The sequence below is a fragment of the Macrosteles quadrilineatus genome, unplaced genomic scaffold (genome assembly GCF_028750875.1).
Source record: "Macrosteles quadrilineatus isolate MER2022 unplaced genomic scaffold, UCM_ALF_1.0 Scaffold_6__1_contigs__length_79288215, whole genome shotgun sequence".
Taxonomy (NCBI): domain Eukaryota; kingdom Metazoa; phylum Arthropoda; class Insecta; order Hemiptera; family Cicadellidae; genus Macrosteles; species Macrosteles quadrilineatus.
Window position 1 is genome coordinate 29,482,807 of NW_026542599.1, and position 23,769 is coordinate 29,506,575.

General features: G+C 35.9%; 1 protein-coding gene across 1 annotated transcript in view; it reads left to right on the forward strand.

Moving 5' to 3' along the window:
• The window catches only part of LOC128996543 (peroxisomal multifunctional enzyme type 2), a 37,540-nt gene extending 15,236 nt beyond the window's left edge, over positions 1-22,304 (forward strand). The window contains exons 8-18 of the mRNA XM_054421933.1: positions 747-877; positions 1,232-1,294; positions 8,663-8,723; positions 9,312-9,478; positions 11,426-11,549; positions 15,005-15,177; positions 15,659-15,835; positions 18,224-18,341; positions 20,312-20,503; positions 20,957-21,057; positions 21,671-22,304. Of these exons, the coding sequence (XP_054277908.1) occupies positions 747-877; positions 1,232-1,294; positions 8,663-8,723; positions 9,312-9,478; positions 11,426-11,549; positions 15,005-15,177; positions 15,659-15,835; positions 18,224-18,341; positions 20,312-20,503; positions 20,957-21,057; positions 21,671-21,787 (1,424 nt within the window). The 3' untranslated portion in view covers positions 21,788-22,304. The remainder of the gene's footprint in view (positions 1-746; positions 878-1,231; positions 1,295-8,662; positions 8,724-9,311; positions 9,479-11,425; positions 11,550-15,004; positions 15,178-15,658; positions 15,836-18,223; positions 18,342-20,311; positions 20,504-20,956; positions 21,058-21,670) is intronic.
• Positions 22,305-23,769: the final 1,465 nt, after the last annotated feature.

Sequence of the window (23,769 nt, forward strand, 5' to 3'; positions counted from 1 at the left end):
TTAGGGGGGTTCTTCCTCACTTCGTAGCGCAAAATATAGTAAATTAAAGTAAGTACAGTAAATCGCATGGAGAGTGATTAACGTCGCTGCAGACTTGTTTTGTTTCGACTTATAAGACCACTGGTGAAGCATCGGTCTAACGAGCCCCCCGTATTACAAAGTATTTAATCAATTCCTGTCATTAAAAGAATAATTTTGAATCGTAATGTTGAATCTAATGTGATGTCCTCTCCTTTACGATGTTGACTTTATTGTAGGAGCCAGACTTTTCACTTAAAGTCCTGCGTCGAATTGGGTAAAATATTTTGCCCTTCGGGGCTCGGGCCAAGATCGTTTAGGAAAATATTGATTTTTAAAGTAATTATTGTAATGCTGTAATCGATACAATATTGTAGAGTATTCCCGCAATCACAGTAAAATCAAGTACAGTTGGGGAGACATAATTTTGATCTTCTGTCTTTGCAGAAAAACTGTGAAAATCACTCATAATCGCTGCAAAATTGTCAGTTTTCGATAGCGCATCTTTGCAAATTGTGTCTTCAATTGCCAGGATAAAAGCTCGACTTGACTTGAAAATCAAGCCGCTCGCACATCTCTTACAAAACAATACTCGACCCAAGCTTAAGTAAAAAATTATTTCCGGTCTAAACCGATCCTTCAAGCTAACTGTTGGTCCAAGGGGTCCCACAGACCCTGTTGCCATGTTGCCATGTTTGCTCCTCTGTTGTCATGTTGATGTTGTACAGGTGAGCTGGTGAGAGGTGTAGGTAGTCCGTTGAGACTCAGGTTGAGTGATGTTGTCTCTCCAGAAGATGTACAGAACTACTGGGAGAGAGTGACGGACATGAGCCAAGCAATTGCTCTCGGATCCATCCAGGTTAGCAATCATCCAATTAATCTCTGTACATTGCAGTTTGATGGATTTCACACAGAAATTGAATGTGACAGTTAAGTTGTATTAATATTGTTTCTACTTATTTTCTACTTTTCTGCTTGTGTATGAAAACTCTGGAAATCTCAAGTTTGGAAATTGAATTAAAAATTTTGGTAAAATGTAATATTGAAACAAAAAACTTAAAATTGTGCTTTATCTTCTTTTTTGGTGGGTAAGAACATTTGCCTGATAAATCAAATCTGTGTAATTCTGTGAAGTTACCTATTCTATTTATCAACTTTTTCATATCATTTGGAAAAAATAGTCACCGAGTTTTACAGTATTATTTTGTCATAGGAAGCTACAGGAACTCTGATGGGAACTTTGGAACAAATGCGGGAAAATGCAACATCTTCCACGGTATGTTGATATTGATTATAATTCATAATACCGTTTACATATTTCATTTCAATATGATTTAGTTGGCATTTTATACTCTATAGAGGTAAAAGGCATTGAATATTTATAATTAATAGAATAGATTTAAGCATTTGATCAACCATTAGGAATAAACACTGACTCGAGAATCAATGGAAAATGTCAGTTTTGGTTTATACAATTCAATAGAATATTCTTTATTGTTAATTCATCAAGAATTACAATAGTGTCAATACAATGGTAAATTGTACGTGTTAATTTCCAGAATGTTTATAAAATTCCTCTATTGAGTAGAACGGTCTTGCGATCAGCCACTTCTTTAACTCCTGGTGTAGCTTGTTGCCAGTCAGGTCTCTCAGGTACATGGTTCCTCAGTTTGTGGCTGGTATAGGAAGGTTTTTTCTCCCAAAGAGTGGTTCGATGAACTGGTAGGACAAATTTGGAGGCATGATGGGTGTTGTAGTGGTGCAGGTCTTGGTTTCTTGGGGGATTTATTTCATCGACATATTTCATGGTTTCAAGTAGGTAGAGAGCCACCCCTATGAGGATTCCTAAGTTTGCGAATACTGGTCTGCAAGTCTGTGGTTGGACAACGTTGGGGAGGGCTCTTATGGCTTTCTTATGACCTCTTATAGGTCTTTATGCAATAATTTCACTGTGATTGCAGCAAAAGATTTCCAAATACAGTAGACTACCTCTTATCCGGATTTCTCGGGACTGAGGTCAGTCCGGATAACAGGATTTCTGGTTAAACCGACGACCCCAAAAACTTGTTAAAACAGACCGTTTAAATCCATACTGTATACAGTATTTGACTTAAATTTAGAAGAGAATTGTATTTAGTCACATGATCACTGGTCTCAAATCTTTCCCACAAGAACAGTCGTTTCAGTACCGCCCACTTCCTGCCGATCCAGTCCGGTTAAACCAATGGGCTGATAAAAATTGACCGTGATAGGTTAGGCAGATTAAAGAGATGTCATTTCTGCCGAGTGTAGTCCGGTTAAATCGATGTCAGGTTAAAAGGTGTCCGGATAAATGGGAGTTTGCTGTATAATTTATATAGGCCCTACAGTATATCAAAAGTGTCCGATGTATGTAGCACAATAGCTTGTGTAAAAATCATACGATTTTGATAAATTTTGGTTCAAACGTGTTGAATCATCATCTATGACTTAAAACGTTTTTCAATAAGTTTTGTCATATTTCTAACCCAGTAGTTTACCAGTCCCAAATATTGATAATAGTGTAGTATTGTGAAATAAGCTGTAAATAAGGTCAGGTATGAATGTAACATGAATATCTATATTAATTCTGTAAGCTATTTTTTAAATACAAATTGTGAGAGTTTGACAGCTTGCAGGATGATGGGAGAGGGCTCAAATTAAAGGTCTTGGTCCCAGGGGTTAGGGAAAAAATAGCAAATAACGTCAAAATCTACCAGATAATGAGAAATAACAAAAAATATTTTCCATGTAAAATGCATTGGGTTTGAAAAACGTCTGCTTTGTTTACATTAAACATGTCGTTACAAAAATATTATTTTTGTTACTAGGGAACCCGTGCGGCTCAATGAGCCGCCTAGTATGAAACATAACGCCGAGGAAAACCTTATGCTTAAATTCTAGTTACTTTAGTTACATCTTAGAGTTATTTGAAAACTTGTTAGAAACTAATTTTAAATATCTCTAATGGCGTCACCAAGGTTCACCTACATCATTTCTGCTCTCGATTTTAACTGATAACTTCTAATGAATGCTAAACGATCTGCCTCAATTCGAGTTAATATGTTGCAACAAAGTTTTTCCAGCATTGAGAATTATTGAAGAACACTGTTGCCGTACTGATAACCTTTCTTAAGTAATTAAAGTTGGGCCATTTTATTCCTTTGATTTGAGAAATCCCCCGATCAAACAAATTTTCTCCGTAGAGTAACCTGAAAAGTGGGGTGATGTCAACCATTTCATGTGCTCCATTTTTACCCACAAACTCGGGGTTACCAACTGGACAGCCATAACCTGCTTTGAATAGGCTAAAGCAGCAACATCATTGAAAGTTAGTTAACGTAATTTTAACAAAATGTTTTGAAATATCTCGATCTGTCAGTGTCTGAAGTAAACATTTCTTGCGTGCATTCATTTGATCTGACATTTAGGCAAGTTTACTTTCCCACCGTGACAACACTATGAGCTTCGTATATTTTTTCACTTCCAAAGTAAGTTGCATAGCAGAACTGGCAAATATTATTCATCTCACAAAGTGAATGTGTATCTGGATGGGTATCTGTTAGACCATGTCTCTCTTTTTCTACTCTCCTCATACGCACAAAATATCTTATTATTTATTGTGTCCTACTACCGTGTTCAATATTTTTTCTTTGAACTTGAGGCATTTTCTGTTCTTCCAACAAAACTGATTTGAACTGTTTAACTTGGTCTTAACCTACTAAATATTACAAACATCAATATTTACTCCCAAAAAGCTACAGCTTCTTATAAACAGCTGTTTTTTGGTTTTAAATTTGTTCTATGTATTTCTTATGGGGAAAACCCGACCTTTGAGTGGGCCTCACGCTCTTAAGGGCAGGAATTTTAGAATTCTAAACCCTTATTGCAAAACTACATATTTGAGACGAATCTTTTGACACCTCAAACGTTGAAATTGGTCCACAAATAAGGGAGGAGTTGCGTTAACAAAAAACGGCTTCACGTATTATATATAGATTCTACTTTTAATTATGTTGATAGAGTACGTGAAGTTTGTTAACTAATCTACAAATAATTATAGATCAATTCTGCTTTCCCTAAAGTGATCTAAAAATGATTTAACTTAACAATTTTCAGGGTTGCTGCGTGAGATATCATTTGATTCTTAGTTTGTTTAAATATAATAATAAATTTTTTACATGTGAATTTTTTTAGGACTTATGTCTCTACATGCCACTAGTAGGCCTAGTATTATAAAATAGCCGCAATAGGTTTGATACTGCCAAAGGCTTGCTGAATCAAAAAGCAAACATAGCATTTTGATCAATAACCCAATGATTTCTAGTCTAGAACTAGAAAACTCAGAAGATCCCGATTTAGAAACTTCTCTAACACTTGCAGCAGAAGTTGGAAACGCACTTCTAGCACAAAATAGCAAACTAAGAGAAGAAGTACTCAACCTGACTCAACAAAACTCGAGTCTGGCCCAGAAACTAACAAACATACAAACCATCGACATCATGAACTACCACGCTCAAATTGAACAACTAGAAGATGAGAAAAATACTATTCTAATTAGAAACAACGACCTAATCGAAACAATAACTGAACTAGAACACCAATTGGAAAAGGAAGTAAGCCTGAGAAACACTCTCACAAAAACATTTGAAGATTATGACAAAGACAGGGAAGAAACTTTTAATAGCTTCAACACAAAAATAAAGGACATGGAGAATGAAATTAAATGCCTTAGGCAAAAAAATACATGCAGCAGAATAAACACCGGAGAAGAATCTACAAAATCATTCAGAGAGACAAGCACACAGACAACCACTACAGAGGTGAAGGACCTCACAAACAAAACCACAGTTTCAGACAACAAAAATCCAGAAGCATCAAACACAGAAACACTAATTCTACTTGAACTAAAGGCCCTAAAAGAAAAACAGAATAATATGGAGTCAAAAATGAAGAAATTAGAAGATAAAATAACAGTAGAAGATTCCCAGCAACTAATAACTGAGAAAAAGGAGACTCCTTGCAAGCCAATTAACACACCAAGACGAGTTTCATATAATAAAAACAAATTGGCAACTACTAAGAAAACCCATTTCAGTGTTTCCTTGCAAATAGCAAAAAGCAAGTTGAGGAAAGAAGCACCAGAACACCAAAGTCAACCACAACAAACACAAAATCAAAATATTAAAAAACCCAAGGCCATCAAAATTCCAAAAGGAGTTTGCTCTACTTTCAAGGGCACTATATCTCCCCCAAACAAATCAACTAAACCAAAGAACACAGGGAAACCCCCGATCACCGCCAAGCTTCTTAAGCCGGGAGAGACCATTGAAGACTTCTTTTGGAAAAATATAGACCTATATAAAAAGAATATTCTGTCACACACCAAGCGACTAAACATGACCGAGATGGACTGCCTCTCTTCTCAAGGAGAACAGAAACATGAGCAGCTGCAAGAACCCAATTCAAGTCAACAATCTAATCACTCTACAGTGCCCCATACTATAACCCCTTTTTTAGAAACAAACAGCCTGAAAAAAGCAAAAGAAAAATCTGCAAATCTCCAAATAATTCTTGTGTAGCAATAATGCACCAAAATATTAGAGGACTTGCTACAAAGACGAACAGACTACACCATATTCTCAATGACACAAAACCAAGCATTCTAGTCTTGACTGAACACGGACTGAAAAAAACAGAGCTAGAAGCTACAAAAATTCCCGGCTACTCTTTAATTACCCACTTTAGTAGAGAAGAACATAAACTTGGAGGTGTTGCAATATATTCCAAGGAATCCCTTGCTGATACAGTATCAGCTATTAACATATCAAACACATGCCAGGAGTTAATTTTCGAAGCAGCAATGATTCGCATGCAGACAACAAAGAAAAAGGATATCTACATTCTGGGAATCTATAGACCACCAATCGAAAATGCAAGAATTGCCCTTGACCTCCTATCAGACACGCTAGAACTACAAGAAGTACACAAGAAAAACCTAATACTTATCGGTGACATAAATATCGACAGGCTCACCCAAGATTCCAAAAACACCATGCTGGAAGAAGAGTTAACCACACAAAACATCTGGAGATTTCCTCTAGAGGCCACCAGAATAACCCATGCCACTTCAATAGACTGTATATGCTCAAACATACCATGTGCGTATATTACTAGACAAGTTGTGCATACTGGTCTATCTGACCACACTGCGCAGCTGTGCCTGCTGAAAACACACCAAGAAGACACTTCCCAAAGATTTGTAATGAAAAGAAGCCTAAACAACACAAACCTAAACAATCTGAAGGCCCACCTCCATCTACAAAATTGGGAACATGTTTACTCTTCACCCAATCTTGAAACCTCCTACAACAAATTTCATAATATTCTTCAAACAGCACTGGATTATACATGCCCATTAAAGAAAACTAAAATTATTAAAAACAAAAAACATATGAAGTACTACGATCCTGAAGCAAAATACCTTAAAGAGAACTTTTTGAAAGCTCTGCAAAAGTTTGAGTTAACGAACAGAAATGAAGACAAATTAGAAATGATTAATAGAAAAAGGATATACAACATGAAACTAAGAAACCTAAAAATGTCCTCAACAGCTAGCTTCATAGAACAAGCTGACAACAAACCAAAAGCACTATGGCAAGTTATAAACAAGGAAAGGAAAGGAAAATGTGAAGAGAAAACCCTTGCAGAATTAGAAATAAATGGCAAACTCACAAACAACACAAAAGAAATGGCCGAACACTTCAACACATTCTTCTCAAATATAGCAGAAAATACCCTTGACCAAAACAGAGCAATCGTTATAGACCCTGAAACAGTGCTGAGTGGAGAGGAACCAGTCTGCCCAATACACCTTACCCTAACTTCAACATCCTATAAAGAAGTTAAAACGATAATAAACTCCCTAAAAGCCAAAACATCAAGTGGAATAGATGAGTTTTCCTCTAAGATGATAAAGCACTGCTCTCAAGAACTCATCTCTCCTCTGGTTTATCTTATAAATAAATCATTTAAAGAAGGCAAATTCCCATCCGCCATAAAAGTCAGTAAAATATACCCCAAACATAAAAAAGGACCAACTGAAAATGCTCAAAACTACAGGCCCATTTCTCTCATCTCCAGTTTCTCTAAAATCATAGAAAAAATTGCTCTGGCTAGATTAATGGCACATCTTAATCATAACAAACTCTTAACTGACAACCAACATGGCTTTCGGAAGAATAAATCTACATCCTCAGCTATAACAGCACTAATTGAGTACGTCCTAGACCAGATAGAAAACGAACAATACATTTCCGCCATCTTCCTTGATTACAGTAAGGCTTTTGACTGCCTGGGCCACGACCTGATATGCAAGAAACTTGAAAGACTCGGTATAAGAAACTCTGCGCTAGAATGGTTCAAAAGCTACCTAACGGGACGTTCACAAGTCGTGGAACTGAAAAACTCATCAAATGAAGTCACAGAAAGTTTCAAATCTTCAAAAAGCAAGCTAACGAGAGGAGTTCCACAAGGCTCTGTATTAGGCCCGATTCTATTCATCTTATTGACTAATGACTTCCCCAAACAAATTGAGAGTGAAAATGCTGTTGCAATCATGTATGCAGATGACACAACCATTTTGATCAAGGACAACACAGCCCAAAGCCTTTACCTTAATTCAAAATCGATCTTAAATAAAGCTATCCTCTACTCAAAGAACAATGACTTAGCAATAAACCCCACAAAAACTACAACTCTGAATTTCAGTAAGAAAAAAGACATAGTCCCTCAATTAGAGGATGTAACAATAGAAAACTACACAAAATTTCTCGGTGTTATCCTTGATAACAAACTAACATGGAAAGAGCACATCAACCACCTAAGCAAAAAAATCAGTACTGGAATATATGTCGTCAGAAGGATAAACTACATAGGCGGACTCTCTGTGGCCAAAACAGCTTACTTCGCACTGGTAGAGTCGCATCTTAGATATGGCTTGACAGTGTGGGGAGGAACTTCAACAAAAAATATGAATCGAATTCTTGTCCTTCAAAAGAAAGCCATAAGAGCCCTCGCCAACCTTGTACCACCACAGACTTGCAGACTAGCATTCGTAAACCTAGGAATCCTCACAGTGGTGTCTCTCTACATACTTGAAACCATTAAGTATGTGAATGAAATTAACCCCCCAAGAAACCAAGACCTGCACCACTACAACACCCGTCATGGCTCCAAATTTGCACTACCAGTTCACCGAACAACTCTTTGGGAGAAAAAACCTTCCTACACTGGCTGCAAGCTGAGAAACCATCTACCTGACTACCTGAGAGACCTGACTGGCAACAAGCTACACCAGGAGCTGAAGAAGTGGCTAATCGCAAGACCCTTCTACTCAATAAAGGAATTTTATGAAAATTAACATGTACAATTCACTATTGTATTGACACTATTGTAATTCTTGACGAATTAACAATAAAGAATATTGTATTGTATTGTATTGTAATGATCAATTTTAGCTAGGTTGATTTGGATTTTTGAAAGTTGCTCCATTTTTACAGAGCTAGAAGTATTTAAATATTTCAGTTTTCATCATGAAAATACTAACTATTGATTGATCTTTCAGCCAGTTGAAGAATCAGTGTATGTCGTAACAAGTAAAGACAGCATTCTTTACGCTTTGGGGGGTAAGTATTGACGGTCAAAAATATTTTGTTTTGTCTTGGTTCATGTTAAATTTCACATTTTCTCTTAAAAACATTATGTCATTTTGGGACTTAACCAAAATCATTTACATCATACTTAATGTATCATTTGTCTCAATACACGTGTATGCAAAATCAATTTACAGTTTGTAAGGTATTATTTAGTACCTACTGTAAAACAACTAGTTGGGTATTGTGTTTTAGAATTTGTTACTTCTCACCAATAAGTAAGTTATTGTGAGTTTTGTATGAATTAAGATGAGTTGGAAATTGCTATGTGTTTTAATTTGAAAGATTAAATCAAGCACTAGGAGGGTTTATGTATTTTATTTCGCAACACATCAAAGAAAAATAATCTGTAGAGCAATTGTAAAAATGACAACTTAGCAAATAAAATAAAACTATTAAAATTTTTGAAAATTATCAAAACTGTTACTAGTAGCCTATAGATTTGATTAAATATGAGTACATTATTAGATATAGGCTGCATTTTCACTTTGTTGAGCCTTTTGTTTAAATGAATTCAGTTGAGCCTGAATCCTATACCAAACTGTCTGTTTTCCATTGTAGTTGGGGCCAGTTTAACTGACAGCGCCAATTTAAAGTATTTGTATGAGAACCACGAAGAGTTCAGCGCTCTTCCGTCATACGCTTGTATTCCCAGCCAGATGGCAATCATGACTTCGGACATATCCTCGCAGAACCTTATTCCAGGCCGATCTTTTGATTTGTCTCAGGTAATTAAACTTGAAATCATTTTCTAAAAAAAAACAGTTAAAAAAGTATACGTTACAAAAAATGTGATATTTATTGTATTTTTTATCTTATCTACAGTCTATTATGTGTTTATCATTTTATTCAAAGCCTGTTAAGGTTATTCACAAAACACCTACTATCATGAGCTTGTAGGCCTACTTGCAGCAGGTATAAATCAGTCTTATACAATTTAGTAATAAAAAGTAATATTTTAATTAAAGATATTCTCAAATCTCTTATTTGACTTAACACTAATACCGAAACCCCGGTCTGACAGGCCCACGGGAATTTTCAAAAACGCATGTTGGCAACACTGTTTACTTGGTAGATTCAATTCCCCCAATACCTTCCCCCCTTTTCCTCCCCTACCTATTGATATATCATTTGTTCATTTTGCATGGGTGCCGTGACCATGACAGGTCGTCTGTTCATAACATGTCCGTCTCAGAAGCCCAGCGTTAGTGTATTTTAAAGCGGGGTCTCACAGACCGAGGGTTTCGGTTTACGTGTGTTTCTAAGCGGGGTCCATTATTCTTCAAATGGGGTCTCACAGACCGGGGGTTTCGGTTAACGTCAGCCTAGGTGGGGTTTCGGTATTAGTGTTAACAAAAGTATTATTCCAAAAATGTCTTAAATCATTTTATATGTGTTTTAACAGATATTACAGAGACTAGCATTTCTTACCAATTATGTTAGACTAAAGAACTTAGGTTTTATCGTCTAATTAGTGTATACTATGAAACTTAAGACTAAACCTTTGATGAAAACTTATTGAAACATTATTGTGTTTCCTATTACAGAACAAGAAAATTGGAGTGATTAAGATTACACATAGAATTGGTTTATCTAGTGTGATCTATCCTATCAACAAACATGTTGGTTTGGTTCCCCCCTAGTGTACTTCACCAATCTCGCAGTTGAATTTAACAACCTTGTTTGTAACTCCTGTGTTTAATGGCTCTAAGTTGAGTGTTACCACTTTGACTTATTACTTGACTTATTTCCTGCCACTCCTTAGCGGGAGCATAGGGCATCGAGAAGAGCTCGCCATACATCCCTGTCTTGCGCCAGATCCCTCAGTTGACCCCAGGTCTTCCCGACACTCAAGGCTTCCTTCATTATTGTTCTCCTCCAGGTGTCACAGGGTCTTCCTCTCTTTCTGGTCCCTTTAAGATTCCATTCCAGGGCCTTCTTTTCAATTGCACCATCCGTCTTCCGAAGAGTGTGACCCAGCCACCTCCACTTCCGTCTTCTGATTTCTCGGCTGATCTTTTGTTGCCCTGTTGCCTCCCAAAGCTGTTCATTTGATATAGTGTTTGGCCAGAACACTCTCATTATACGTCTGAGACACCTGTTTACAAACACCTGGAGCTGAGAAGTACTACGCTGATCCATTTTCCAAGTTTCACTGGCATATAGAAGGACAGACTTGACGTTTGTGTTGAAGATGCGGATTTTTGTTTTCATTGAAATATTTCTATTTCACCATATTGGGTAAAGCTGAATAAATGCTGCATTAGCTTTCCCAATGCGGCTCCTAACATCTTCCTTTGCTCCTCCGTCTGCTGTGACTTTACTTCCGAGGTATTGGAAAGAGTCGACCTCTTCAATCACCTTCCCATTTAGTTCTAAGGCTTGGGCTACTCTGGAATTCAACCTCATTTCCTTTGTCTTATTTACATTTATCTTAAGACCTACCTCTTCAGCCTCTCTTTGTAGAGAACTTAGTTTCGCCTGAATATCAGTGTACCTCTGGGCAATCAAGCAAAGGTCGTCAGTTACTTTACTGTTTACAGTAAACTGTTATTCAGTTTACTGTTACCACTTTACTATCAGGTAAAATAAGGAAGAAAACCTTATTTACTGCAGCAATAATTTATTTACCAAGTGTCATTTGCACTTTGGGCAACTAATGTTTTGTATGTCAGGTGCTACATGGAGAGCAATACGTAGAGTTGTTCAAGCCGATGCCTACCAGTGGAGCTCTAGTCTCTAAGGTGACGGTGGCTGATGTCCTTGACAAAGGGAAGGGTGCTGTCGTACTGTACGATGGTGAGTGGAAAATCAGTGGAAAATCAGGCAGAGGTGGTTTAATTTGTCAACTAGTTTTGGGAAATTGATTGGTGGGGAAGTTGTACTGTAGAATCACCTGACAAACTTAAGTTTCAAAACCTTTTTTATTGCTTTAGTTTCCAGTAAACCATTTTGCTGTCCTCATTATTTATAGTTTTTTTGGCAAAGTTTTTTTCAAACATTTTTTCAAATTCACAAATTATATTTAAAAAATTAGGTTTTCAAATTGGTTTAAACCAGAACTGCCTTAAGGCTGCGCTCCACTCGTCTGGCGCGCGCAAATGCAAGGGTTTTAGTTAGAGGTGTGCGGATATCCGAAAAATCGGGTCCGATTCGGTTCGGTTCGGATATCCGTATCCGAACCGAGCCCAAATTCGATATCCGACACTATCCGTTATATATCCGACTTTTTCGGATAGACAATATATTTTGACGTTTTGGACAGAAAACCTCCATAACCACCATTAGTTTCCCAGGATAAAATTACAGCAATACGTTTCCAACGACCTAACAGCAAACGGCAAAAGAAGCCGTATGATGCAATACTGATAACTAGTTTAGTCGTTATCGGCTGTTTTGCTTTACGAGATTCGTCTGGAACGAACAGACATAAAGCAGAAAAGAACTACCATGGTCAAATGAAAGTCAACTCGTGCTTGTCATGCTCCTGATACTAGGGGCGCTGCGTAATAGTTTTTTTACAGTACTGTTTCAAAGTAGAAAAATCTAGCCTACTACTGTGATGTTACGTAAACAATAGATTAAATGTTTCCCGAAAAAAAGTCAGAATAGAAACAATAGAAAGGCAACACAATAGAAGGGTGGTAGGGGTTGGGCAATAACCTCGAAAGGAGCGCGGGTAGTGAGTCAAGTAGGACCGGAGGGGGAAGGGGTGGGTAAGACCTTGAAGCTATATATAGACTTGCACTACTTCCCTAAACCGAAAGGACTGGCCGGCGAGTGGTATTCCAATCACAGGACAAGATACGTTGTTTTTTGGGTATTCATTGCCCGGTTTGACTTTGGATTGTCTTACTGTGTAGAAACTTTGAATAATAAAAAATAAAGTTAGAACTAACCACGAATATTTAGCATTTATTGTGTACATATTAAATGATTAAACGATAGGGACCATGGATGTATACAAACTTTTGTCGTGATTTTAATTTCAACATCAAAATACAATATTGCACAATCGTGATATTTTAGGTCATTGACCTTTATTATGCATCCGGTATTGCTGTTTCAGAAGAGAAGCACGTTGATAAATTATAAATTGATATTCCCGTAGTTAAAAAGAATTATTTTATAAACCTATAAAACAAAATCATAAAATCTTACATAAAGATAACAAAAAATAACGGAAATTGTAAAAAGGGAATAAAGATAACAACATCATTATTCTTTCTCTTCGTTCTTCTATTTCTTGGGTTTCCCTTATCACGCATTCAACGTCATCAGCTTTTATGACATAGCGCACAGCAGGGGGTAAAACACTGAGTGCAGCCGAGCGGCACTAATGAGGGTCGGACCTTCTTGGGGGTGAACAATAGACGGCTTATCAGACCCTCCCCTCCCCTCCCCCGTGGTCTGGAGAAAGCTTGTAAACAAACTATTGCACAAGCGCGCGTGACTTGACATTGGGCTGCTTCAATTATAATTTTGTCAAATGAACTGTGATGTTTCAAAATCAAAAATAATAATTTGGGACCATACTGCTTAACAATAATGGACTGCAATTATTGTTGAACATACAATCCATTTTTAACAAACTAAGATTATACGATTCAAATACAATTTTAAAGATTATCTTGGTATTTTACTTGGGGTAATGAAGTTATGTCTAGGCTAGTGTAATTCTCGGTTCATCAAGGTTCTACTGAATTATGTTTGGCAGTGAATATGTGTAGAATGCAATTTATAAATTCAGGGATACACACCTTTTACACAGTTATAAAGTCTAATTGCCCAACATCAAATCGTGAGCTAGAGCCAATTTAGTGCATTAGTGATTCTACACTTGGTAAACCCACAAAATGCCACTTAAGCCCAATAATCCGTCCCAAAAACGTAAGGAAATACAATGTGAAAATAAACTTGAGATCGAACTCCTTGGCTTGTGAGAACCAGGAAACAAGATAAATCATAACCTCAAGTAAACAAGCCCAAACGTTTGACACCAGTCCTGCTGAGCTAAGGTGTTTGTGAAGATTTCGGCTGCTAGTGTACTTAATTCAAGCAACCAACTTTTGAAAATAAATGTTGTGAATTGTGATTTTCAAGAGAGAGAAAACTGTGGACTTGGCTAATTTGAATTCTATAGTTCAAAATCGTCATTTAAGTTTATTTACACAGCTTTACATTGTTTTGTAGGTTAAAAATACATATGCAGCTTATTATTAACCGCGCCGAACTATCCGAATCCGAAAATATCCGAATCCGAACCTCCCAATATCCGATCCGATCCGAACCGAGCCTCAACTATCCGATCCGAATCCGATCCGAAATGAAATTTCACTATCCGCACACCTCTAGTTTTAGTTCTTACTGTTTGTAGCCCCAATAAATTGTGAACCCATTTAAAGATCTTGGTGTCGTTAAATAATATAGTAGGTTTTCCGCTTTTTTAAATTTAGATAATTTAAAAAATGTTGGTATCATTTTTAAGGTAGGTAAATTTAAATGTTAAAATACACGCTTTTTATCATAAATTTTAACGCATACAAATAATTTTTAGAGAACAAATAACAAACGGGGAAAGTGCAATAGATTCTTAAAAACAAGAATCTGCAGCTAGTTTATTAAAAACTTTAAGGATAACAATGTAATCACCCAGATTCAAAAGGCTTGCAAGCGCTCTTCATGGCGCTGTTCAATGCAATGGTAAAGGAACATCGGCGTCAAGCAACTTCGTATTGAGAAAGGCGAGCTGAGTTAGAGCGCACCCTTAAGCCAATGAAGTCTACAAGTTATACAAAGCTTATAGAAAAACCTCATTTAAAAGAATTTTAGAAAATACTTCCTAATTATGAAACTTACACTAAATTGCACTAAACCCACACCTTTTGGCAACTATTTATCAGTTATGCAGTTAAAACTACCATTGGTATTGTTATATAAAATAAGAATTATTTTTGAAAGAATGTCCTAGAAAAAGATTTGTTTCTTGTGTAAAGCCTTAGACTTCAAAACTCACTTCACTTTGGCTAACTGATTTCTCTGTTAGATATGTAAGCCAGATGTTAAACCTATCCATTACAAAATCCTTAAAAACACTGCCCTAAAGCCATTTTTTACCTAAAACATCATGCTTTGTTAGTTTGTTACACCTGAGTACTTCATGTCGCCCTGGATGTAGGCTGCTGCAGATTTTCAAGAAATAAATTTACACCTTCATTAGGAGACACAACACTAAATGGTTGATTTCTCCCTAGTGGACACTTACGACGAGAGTGGAGACAAGGTGTCGTACACACAGCTGGCCGGCTTCATTGTAGGTGCTGGTGGTTTTGGTGGCAAGAGAGACTCTCCTAAAGCCATCCCTACTGTGGATCACCCCAGGAGAAACCCAGACTTTACAGCTAGACAGACGATCGACCCGAACCAGGTATAAAAGTAAAATATTTAAATTATATTGTTTGACCAAATCAACAATACATGTTTTGCATTAGATAGACTTTGATTCTTTCATACAAGATGTCACTCATTTCTAAGAAATACAACATTTGTTACAAATGGCTGTTACAATTGCCATAAAAAAAATTTTTTAGGATCTCTTCCTAAAATATCTTGCTTACATAACCCAAACATTCCTGTCATCAAGACTGGTTAACTGGAATATATGAAGGTTAATATACCCTTTTTTAAGTTTTTATCTTCGATTTGATTAGGTTTTTTAGTGTCAATATTGTGTGTTTTGTCAAAGACATTTGGATACAAACTCTCAACTTGATGTCGTTTTTGATAATGGCTCACTTGACCTGAAATATTATCCAAAAAGACTGAAGACGGACAAGGTATGTTAATCTTTATATTCTGATCCGCATAATCCAATACTTGTCCAGTAAGTGAGTTTCCTCTGTTGTCAGGCTGCCTTGTACCGGTTGTCAGGTGACCTCAACCCTTTACACATTGACCCGAGCTTCGCCTCTGTGTCGGGTTTCCCGCGGCCGATCCTTCATGGCTTGTGTTCGCTCGGCTACTCGTTGCGACTTGTGTTGAAAACCTACGGAGACAACAACCCAGCCTACTGCAAAGCCTTCAAGGTGAGTGTGTGTCGTGTAGTGGTTTTGTAGATTTACAGTTTCAATATTTTTCATTTGTAAGTAGTTCTTGATCTTATACAAATTGGGGCATATGAAACTTTTTTGATCTATCTTTCCTTTCCCTGTTGTTGAACATTTTTGCCAATGGTAAGTACTAGAAAAGCTTTCTTATGCATCCCTCGACCCTCCTCCCTTGTAGACCATTTTCACTAATGTTAGTAAAGCTTTGTTTATCTAGTTCTAGTAGCTTAGTTTATTTAGTAGCTAGTAAGATATAAAGAATCTGGAACGACCTCGGTCCCCAAGGTCCCGCATTAAAATCCTGCAAGTCGCCAATGGATTTTATCCATGTGATTATGCCGCGTACCCCTAGGTCTAACCTGAAGTAATGTGTGAAACATTTTTGGGCTATAGCCTGGAAACCTAGCATGTTAAGGTGGGCAGAAAAAAGTTAAAGAATTGGGTCAAACAAATTATGTGCATTTTACTATACTTACTTACTTACTGCCGTGGCTCCACAAATCTCAGTTCATTCTTCGCCTCATGTACCAGCCTCTTCCACCCTTCTCTGTCTTCTGCCAAGTTGACATTTGCACCCATTGTCCTGATGTCTTTCAATACTTGGTCAGTCCATCTCAATTTCAGCCTTCCCAGTTTAAGCATTTTACTCTACTTGAACAAAATTAAGAAGATAAACAATATAACAAGAGTAGGCTGATTTTTCTTTTAGACATTTTACTTAAATAATAGGTGGATGCATACAACACCCTTCTGTTGAAAAGAGATGACTGATCACAATTGTATTGTATTGCACCTGAAATTGAGTCCTTGCTCTAGTTGTAATGGGAAACTATGTTTAGTAATAGTATATTACGTTACTAGTCCTGAAAATAAGTGTTTACCGGACAAGTGTGGTTGTTCCCGTGCGAGCGAAGTCGAGTACGGGATTACCATACGAGTCCGGTATATACATTTTGGACGAGTTACGTACGATAGTTTACGCCATACTACTAAATCTGTACAAATCCTTATATATTTCCATCAACTAAAGGACTAAAAATCACTAGAGAGGTTATGTTTTTGTTTATAACCACTTATTGCCACATAAATACAGTATAATCAGCTGATTGGTGTCCGGTAAAACTCATTTCAGAACAGTAGTACACAATGAAACCCCATTTGAATAAGCTGGCAGCAAACAGCTGTTCTGGACTAAATCCTTGCGTGGGAATTTCGTCAAAATAATGTATAGTGTGGCGTAAAATGTTTTAAAGCTGCACATAATACTTCTCATAATTAGCTATTATTGTAAGGAGGGTAAGAAAATTAGAGGCTCTACATAATCCTTTAGCTAATTACAGATTTTTGTTTTATGCAAAGTTCTTAAGGAAAATTATTCTAACACCTTGGGTCGAAAGTATTGAGGTAAAGCAGTGCAATTGGTGCCTAGATAATAAACAAATAACTAAAGTTGGATTATTGCAGTGTATGTTGTTGTCTTAATCTTTTAACATTTTAATAATTTTATAAATACTGTTTATATTATTGTTTGTCTTTTTTATTCTACTTATTAATCCATAAATCTTATCTTCATCTTATTATTTAGAAAGATTTATTCAGTATCATATTTCATACTAATATTTTCAAAGACAATGTAATGAGTTATTCATTCTAATATTGTAATGAGTTGGCACAGTTGAAATATTTAACAGTTAAAGTTGTGTTAACACAGTTTCAGCTGTGTTTAATTAAGGCAGCTATAATCAGTAAGTGGAATGCTAACAATGGTTTAGATAATGTCGTATACAAATTGTGCATTTTTAACAAATTCATCTCCAACTGTTCGTAAGTCACACACAAGGTACTATAAGCATTCTCTTTCTTTCCTTGTTTACTGTGTTGTGATAAGGTGAATCATATGACGCAACTTATCTGTTTTGGTTGAAGACTCACGTCAACCTAATTATTAAATTGATATCTGAAGAGTTAAATCTTAATAAAGTTTGTAGTGTGAGTATTTGTGTTTTTTTGTGAATTTGTGAAGTAAATAACATGTTTAGCTTGTATTTGTAAAACTTGGGTTTGTCAGGGGGGAAATTGTGTTTGTAAAAACTAATAGGTTAGAAGAGTTTTGAGTCACAAATGCAAGTGTGTAACAAATCCAACTATTGATAATGTACAAGTTTTCCATATATATTTACTACTACACTAAAGGTTCACACTGCTGACAGCCGCATATGTTAGCATTTTCAACAATAGAATCAGACTAACATGGACTGTCATGTTGACAGTGCATTTACTTGTTAAACCAACATAGAAGATCAATGCCCTAACACATTTGTGTGGCTAGTTTTGCAATATTGCTGATGAATTGTGTTGTGTTGGCAGGCCCGTTTTGTGAAACCCGTTTTTCCCGGAGAAACCCTGAAGGTAGATATGTGGAGAGAAGGAAACAGGATCCATTTTGAAACATCCGTCATGGAATCAAAGAACACCGTTATTGCTGGTGAGACTAAAATTGTTTTCAACGTTGTTGTGTACCCTTAAGGACGTAAATTTTCTTTAAACTTTTCTCAAACTATCTTTTTTTACTTAGGGTAGGGTGAATTAGATATCTGGCTTCAATGAGGTAGAGACATTTTAATTCAACGAAATTAAAAAATAAAACTAATGCAATGGACTGTGTGAAATAAGTTAACTGTGAAAGTTCTGTCACCGTGGAACTATAATTTTATTAGAAACATTTGATTGTTGTTGCATTGAAATATCACGAGGAGATATCATATTTCCATGTTAAAACTGTAGTTACTTTAAAATGTTTAAAAAATACTTTGTTCAATCAAGCTATGGAGGTGTATAATTTTGTAAAATACAATTTTCATTTCTACAGACCAACTGTTCAACCAAGCCAAAATAAAAAAACAATTTGATTTCAGATCTTTATTTATCATTAAGTAGCAATACAAGTATTACAACAGACATCTTCAATGTTTTCTTAAGTCTAACAAACCATTAATTTCGTGTTAAAGAAACAGCGAGTTTGTACCAAGTGATTAGCAATCAAGCCTTAAGATATAATTATTAATTGTTTACTATAAAACTCTAAAATAAATAAACTATTTACATAAATGAACAACAATAACAACTTTAAAAATAATAGGCCTAACATCAATTATATAAGAACAGAGATAACTAATATCAAAGGCCAGATAAATTGTCTATGGAATAAAACATTTTCCTTCAACCATTGTTTTAGAATGGAATCAAATCTTGTAAAGGGCACAGTCCATGCCTTTTTTGACAGTTTATTGAATAGATCTTCATGTTTTAGCGAATTTCCCTATAGGGAAGTAGCTGTTACCGTAGGTCTCACGGTAAGACCTAAGCCCGGGACCGATTTACTTTTTCATTTTGATGTCCCCAGAGGCCAAAAACACGATTCGTTAAAATTTTTATATATGTTTATATATATATATATATGTGTCCATCCGCACGATAACTTGAGTAATTTTTGTCCGATTTTGATAAAATTTGGTTTGAAGGTGCAAGGCGGGATAAACTTGAATGAGTTTGCATGATCAGGCAGCATGATCGGACTATGGGAACGGGGGTTTATGGGGGATTTTATGGGGTAAAAATAGGTTTTTCTCATTTTTGACCCTAAAAACACAAAATTTCACAATTTCTTTTTAAACCATTTTGTAGAGATTAAAAAAACAAATAATTTAGTATATTGAAGCGTTATTATGCGCCTAATTGTTACGGAGAAAATGAAAAAAATTTTAATTTTAAAATTCCCATGTTATTCTTATGGAGAATAAGTCAACTGTTGTAGTTTGCTTGTTTATGAACATATTTTGATCAAATTTGGAAAATACATTAATTTCTTACTAAAACACAGTAGCTTTTAATATTTTACATTAAAAAAACTTTTTTACCCTCCCTGTTGCAGCAAACCTAAGTACTCATTAAACTAATTCTGTTTAAATAGGGAATAAATGTGATATTTTTAAGGAGACATTTTAGTTTAAATCCAATCAGGCAGATGGAAATTCGCTAAGTCTGCAGGTTTGCTGCGGCGGGGGTATTTTTCTAATCTCACATAAGCTAAATGAACTAAAGCTTTATAAACTAAAGCATCTTTTAATGTGTCCATAAAACATCATTTTTTGTTTAACTAAACGAGAGAATAACTTTAATACACACACTATGAAAGGTTTGATCAACTGTTCATAAGTGGGATTCAATCGTTATTCGTTTCCTGTGTCTATATTCCATGTATAAAATGAAACGTATGATGGCTATGTGGGTCTTTTAAGCATTACCAAACTGTCGATTCAATATTGTTGTGAAACAATTTCAATGTTTCAATGTTTGCAGAATGGGTCTTATTTCCAAAGAAACTCCCTTGGTCCTATGTTGTTAGGCTAGTGATAATTATCGCTTGTCGTATATTGAAGCTGAACTGTTGTCCAGGAGCCTACATGGACCTGACCAGACAGTGTCCCGTGGTCTCACGTCACCTGACTGCAGCGACACAACTCAAGAGTCAGGAAGTGTTTGCTGGAATGCAGGAACGCATCAACGCTGACGTAGAGAAGGCCAAGTCAGTCAAGGGAGTGTTCCTTTGGAACATCACGAAGGGAGGAAAAGTCGAGGGGCAGTGGAGTAAGCCATTCAGTTGTTTCTTTGAGACAGTCATGCGTATTAGATAAGATTTATAAGATGCCAACTTACTAGTGTGTGTATTTTATGGCTAAAATGAGATGTTGAATGAATGATGTGACAGTCTATAGTGATGCCATATTGATCAGCGGGTGATGAATCATGTGTAGCACCTCTGTTTTATATACTATTTTTAATGAAAACATTTATCAGGATCTTTTACTATCCGAATCAGATCTCAATTGATCCGAATAGTTGGAGTTTTACTCCATGTTAACCAACATGGATGATACTCCTCACAACATTGTTAACCTGTTACTCAACTTATTTCTTAACAAGTTACTAAATATATTTTTCAAACGCCAATTTTGGTCTGCATGCTGTATATATTATTATGTGTGAATCGAAGGAAAATTTTATTTCTTGAGGTGTTTCATCGAGTTTTTTTCCTTTCAGCTCTGGATCTCAAGAAGGGTTCGGTGTACAAGGGAGAGCCTGAGGCTGGGACTAAGGCTGATACAACTCTCACTATTGATGATGCTGATATGGTGGACATGGTAATTGCATCTTTTACTATCACAGTTTACCGGTAGAGAGATAATATTTTAATTAGAAATGCACCAACTGAATGACTTTTTGCCTGTTGATTTTTTTAAATTTTTTTTACGAGCGGAAAAAGTAATTTTGAATTATTGAAATACAAAAGGATGTTAACTGGTTCGGTTATGTTTGTCGAATTAGTCTAATCTAGAAAAGAACTTTAACTATCTTTTTCCTGTGTTAAATTTTTATTAATTTTTCTGGATATTTTGTTAAATATAGTTATTTCTTATTTTTTCTGGTATTTACCAATCCATAACCTTGGAACACTAATAGAAAATATTTTATTTATAGATTGTTTTAGAAAGAATGGAGTTCAGCTTGCTTGCCTGAGTCCAGGGGCTAATTAGTTACACAATAAAAGTACAAAACCTCTCCAACATACCTCTGAAGAACGTATATTTGTTCAAAATGTCAGAGTTGTTTTGTGAGCTTTTATTTAAAATCCGCTGATTTAAAATGATGACACCTCAATTGTGAAAATAACTTAGACCAGGTGAGAAATGGGTGCTACAGAAGAGACCCTTGTTAAGTATATAGATGTGTCTTAAATATTTTCTTTTCCAACAGGCTCTTGGGAAGCTCAATCCCCAGTCTGCCTTCATGAAGGGAAAACTGAAGATAAAAGGGAACATTATGTTGACACAAAAACTTAAAACCCTAATATCAGCTGAGGCCAAACTGTGAGGAGGATTCACCAAAGAAAACTGTACGAGGTTTATGGAAACGGGGTTACTGTACTGTTATAGTATTATTGAGGCTCAAATAGTATAAAGACTGTTCCAAATATATAACTTAAAAATATTATTTGTTCATAGATGCACTTACCTAGCGTTTCATAGTTTTTCAAGTCTTTAAATTGTGCAACTCTTTCAGATGAATTTGTTACTTTTATATATTATTTGTTTGTATATGTATTTACTATTTTTACTCCTATTGTACTACATTCCTCATGAGTAGGACTTAAGGTTTTAGGATCTAACAGATTTTATGTTCATTCTTTTTTGTAAAATTTGCAATTGAGTAGACAGATTGAGACTAAATTTACTTGTAAAATTCATCTACAATCATTTGTGATTATTTTTCAAGAGTGGATTTGGATTAATCTAATTTGTGAATTGTGTTTTAGTTAGTTTTATATTCTACCCTTGTTATTATAGTCATGTCTTTTGTTATAAAGTATACTATGTATTGTTATGGAAAATGTTTGTTTGCTCCTCAAACACCCTTTAGTAAGTTTAAGCCTTAGGGTTTAATCGCATGGTTTTGACGTGAATTCAATTCCATACCTTTGGAAATTAGTATTTAGCTGAACTATTCTGAGAGTTTTACATGGAGTAGAGTAAGAGAGTGGAAACTAGGCAATAGGCCTAGACGTCTTGATCAATGGGACAAGCACTGAACTGACCATTGCTGCATAGGGCACAGACTTGCCATAATGATGTATAAACAAACAAATAAAATTAATCTTCTTTTGCTGTTAGTATGGTAAAGATTTTTTTAAAGACAAATCTATGATAACAAGAGTTTGGTTTGTTAGGTCACTGTAGAGTAATTATTTTTTAAGCATTACCAGCCAACATTGTGGCGAGCCCTTTATGCGAGACTCCCGAATGAGACTAATCACTGACCAATGACGATTTACTGTAAATGTTGAGCAATTTTCAGTATCAAGTAACATTATAAAGAAAAGGTTTTATTTCAATTACCACAGGTATCGAAATAATTTGTTTAGCATGACGGAAATCTATCATAAATTTTATTTGAATGATGCAAATGTTATAAGCTAACAATGCAAGACACGGAAATTGCGCTGCAGAATTAGGTGAAGTATCTTGCAGTTGAAGTAATAAATAGATCACTTAGGCCACTTATAAATAGATCAAATAGGATTAGGCCCGCCGCACATTAGAGCGAGGCTAGGTGCGGCTGATTCTGTAATACTTTTGTTTAATACTGGGGACCGGACCGCACAATCAGAGTCATTGACCGAGGCACGCAGGCGACTGGTGGCTGAAAATGGGGGTTATAGCCTAGTCTATTGAACTGGCTGTATGTATCTGTAGTCTGACCTGCCATGACATTTGGTTCACTTGTATGGTGCCCTAAGAAAAAAATTGTTTCTCATATAGTCATATAAACTAGGATTGCTTTTTTCATAGCAGTGAAAGCCAGTTGAGTAGAGAAATTAGGTTTCATAGTTTTTAATAAAGCTATAAATTAAAATACCGGTAATGTTCATAGATAAAATACAACTATTTCATCAATAACTTATAAGTTTGTCTCAGAACTATTAACATCTATAACAAGATTCATAAGCAAAGATGTGGACACTAAATACCATATCCTTTTTATTGGTAGTTTTCTACGTTTTCTTGGTAATGTAATCAGTTGAACCAACAGTTCTGGTTGAACCCGACCAATCAAAATTTTCTCAATCTGATTCTGTAATACTTGTGTTTAAATGGAGCACCGCACATTGAGCAGAGGCTGCGCACAGCACAGCTGCAGCCTCTGTAGCGTTGTAGTTGGAATACAGTTTTCCTGTACCTCGATCGGGCCTGCGTTGGTTTTCTAGGGTTTTGTGAGTGAAAGATATAGTAATATAGATATAGACTGGGACGGCGGTGTCCTGTAATCCAGCCACTACTAGGTCACAAATTGTGGAT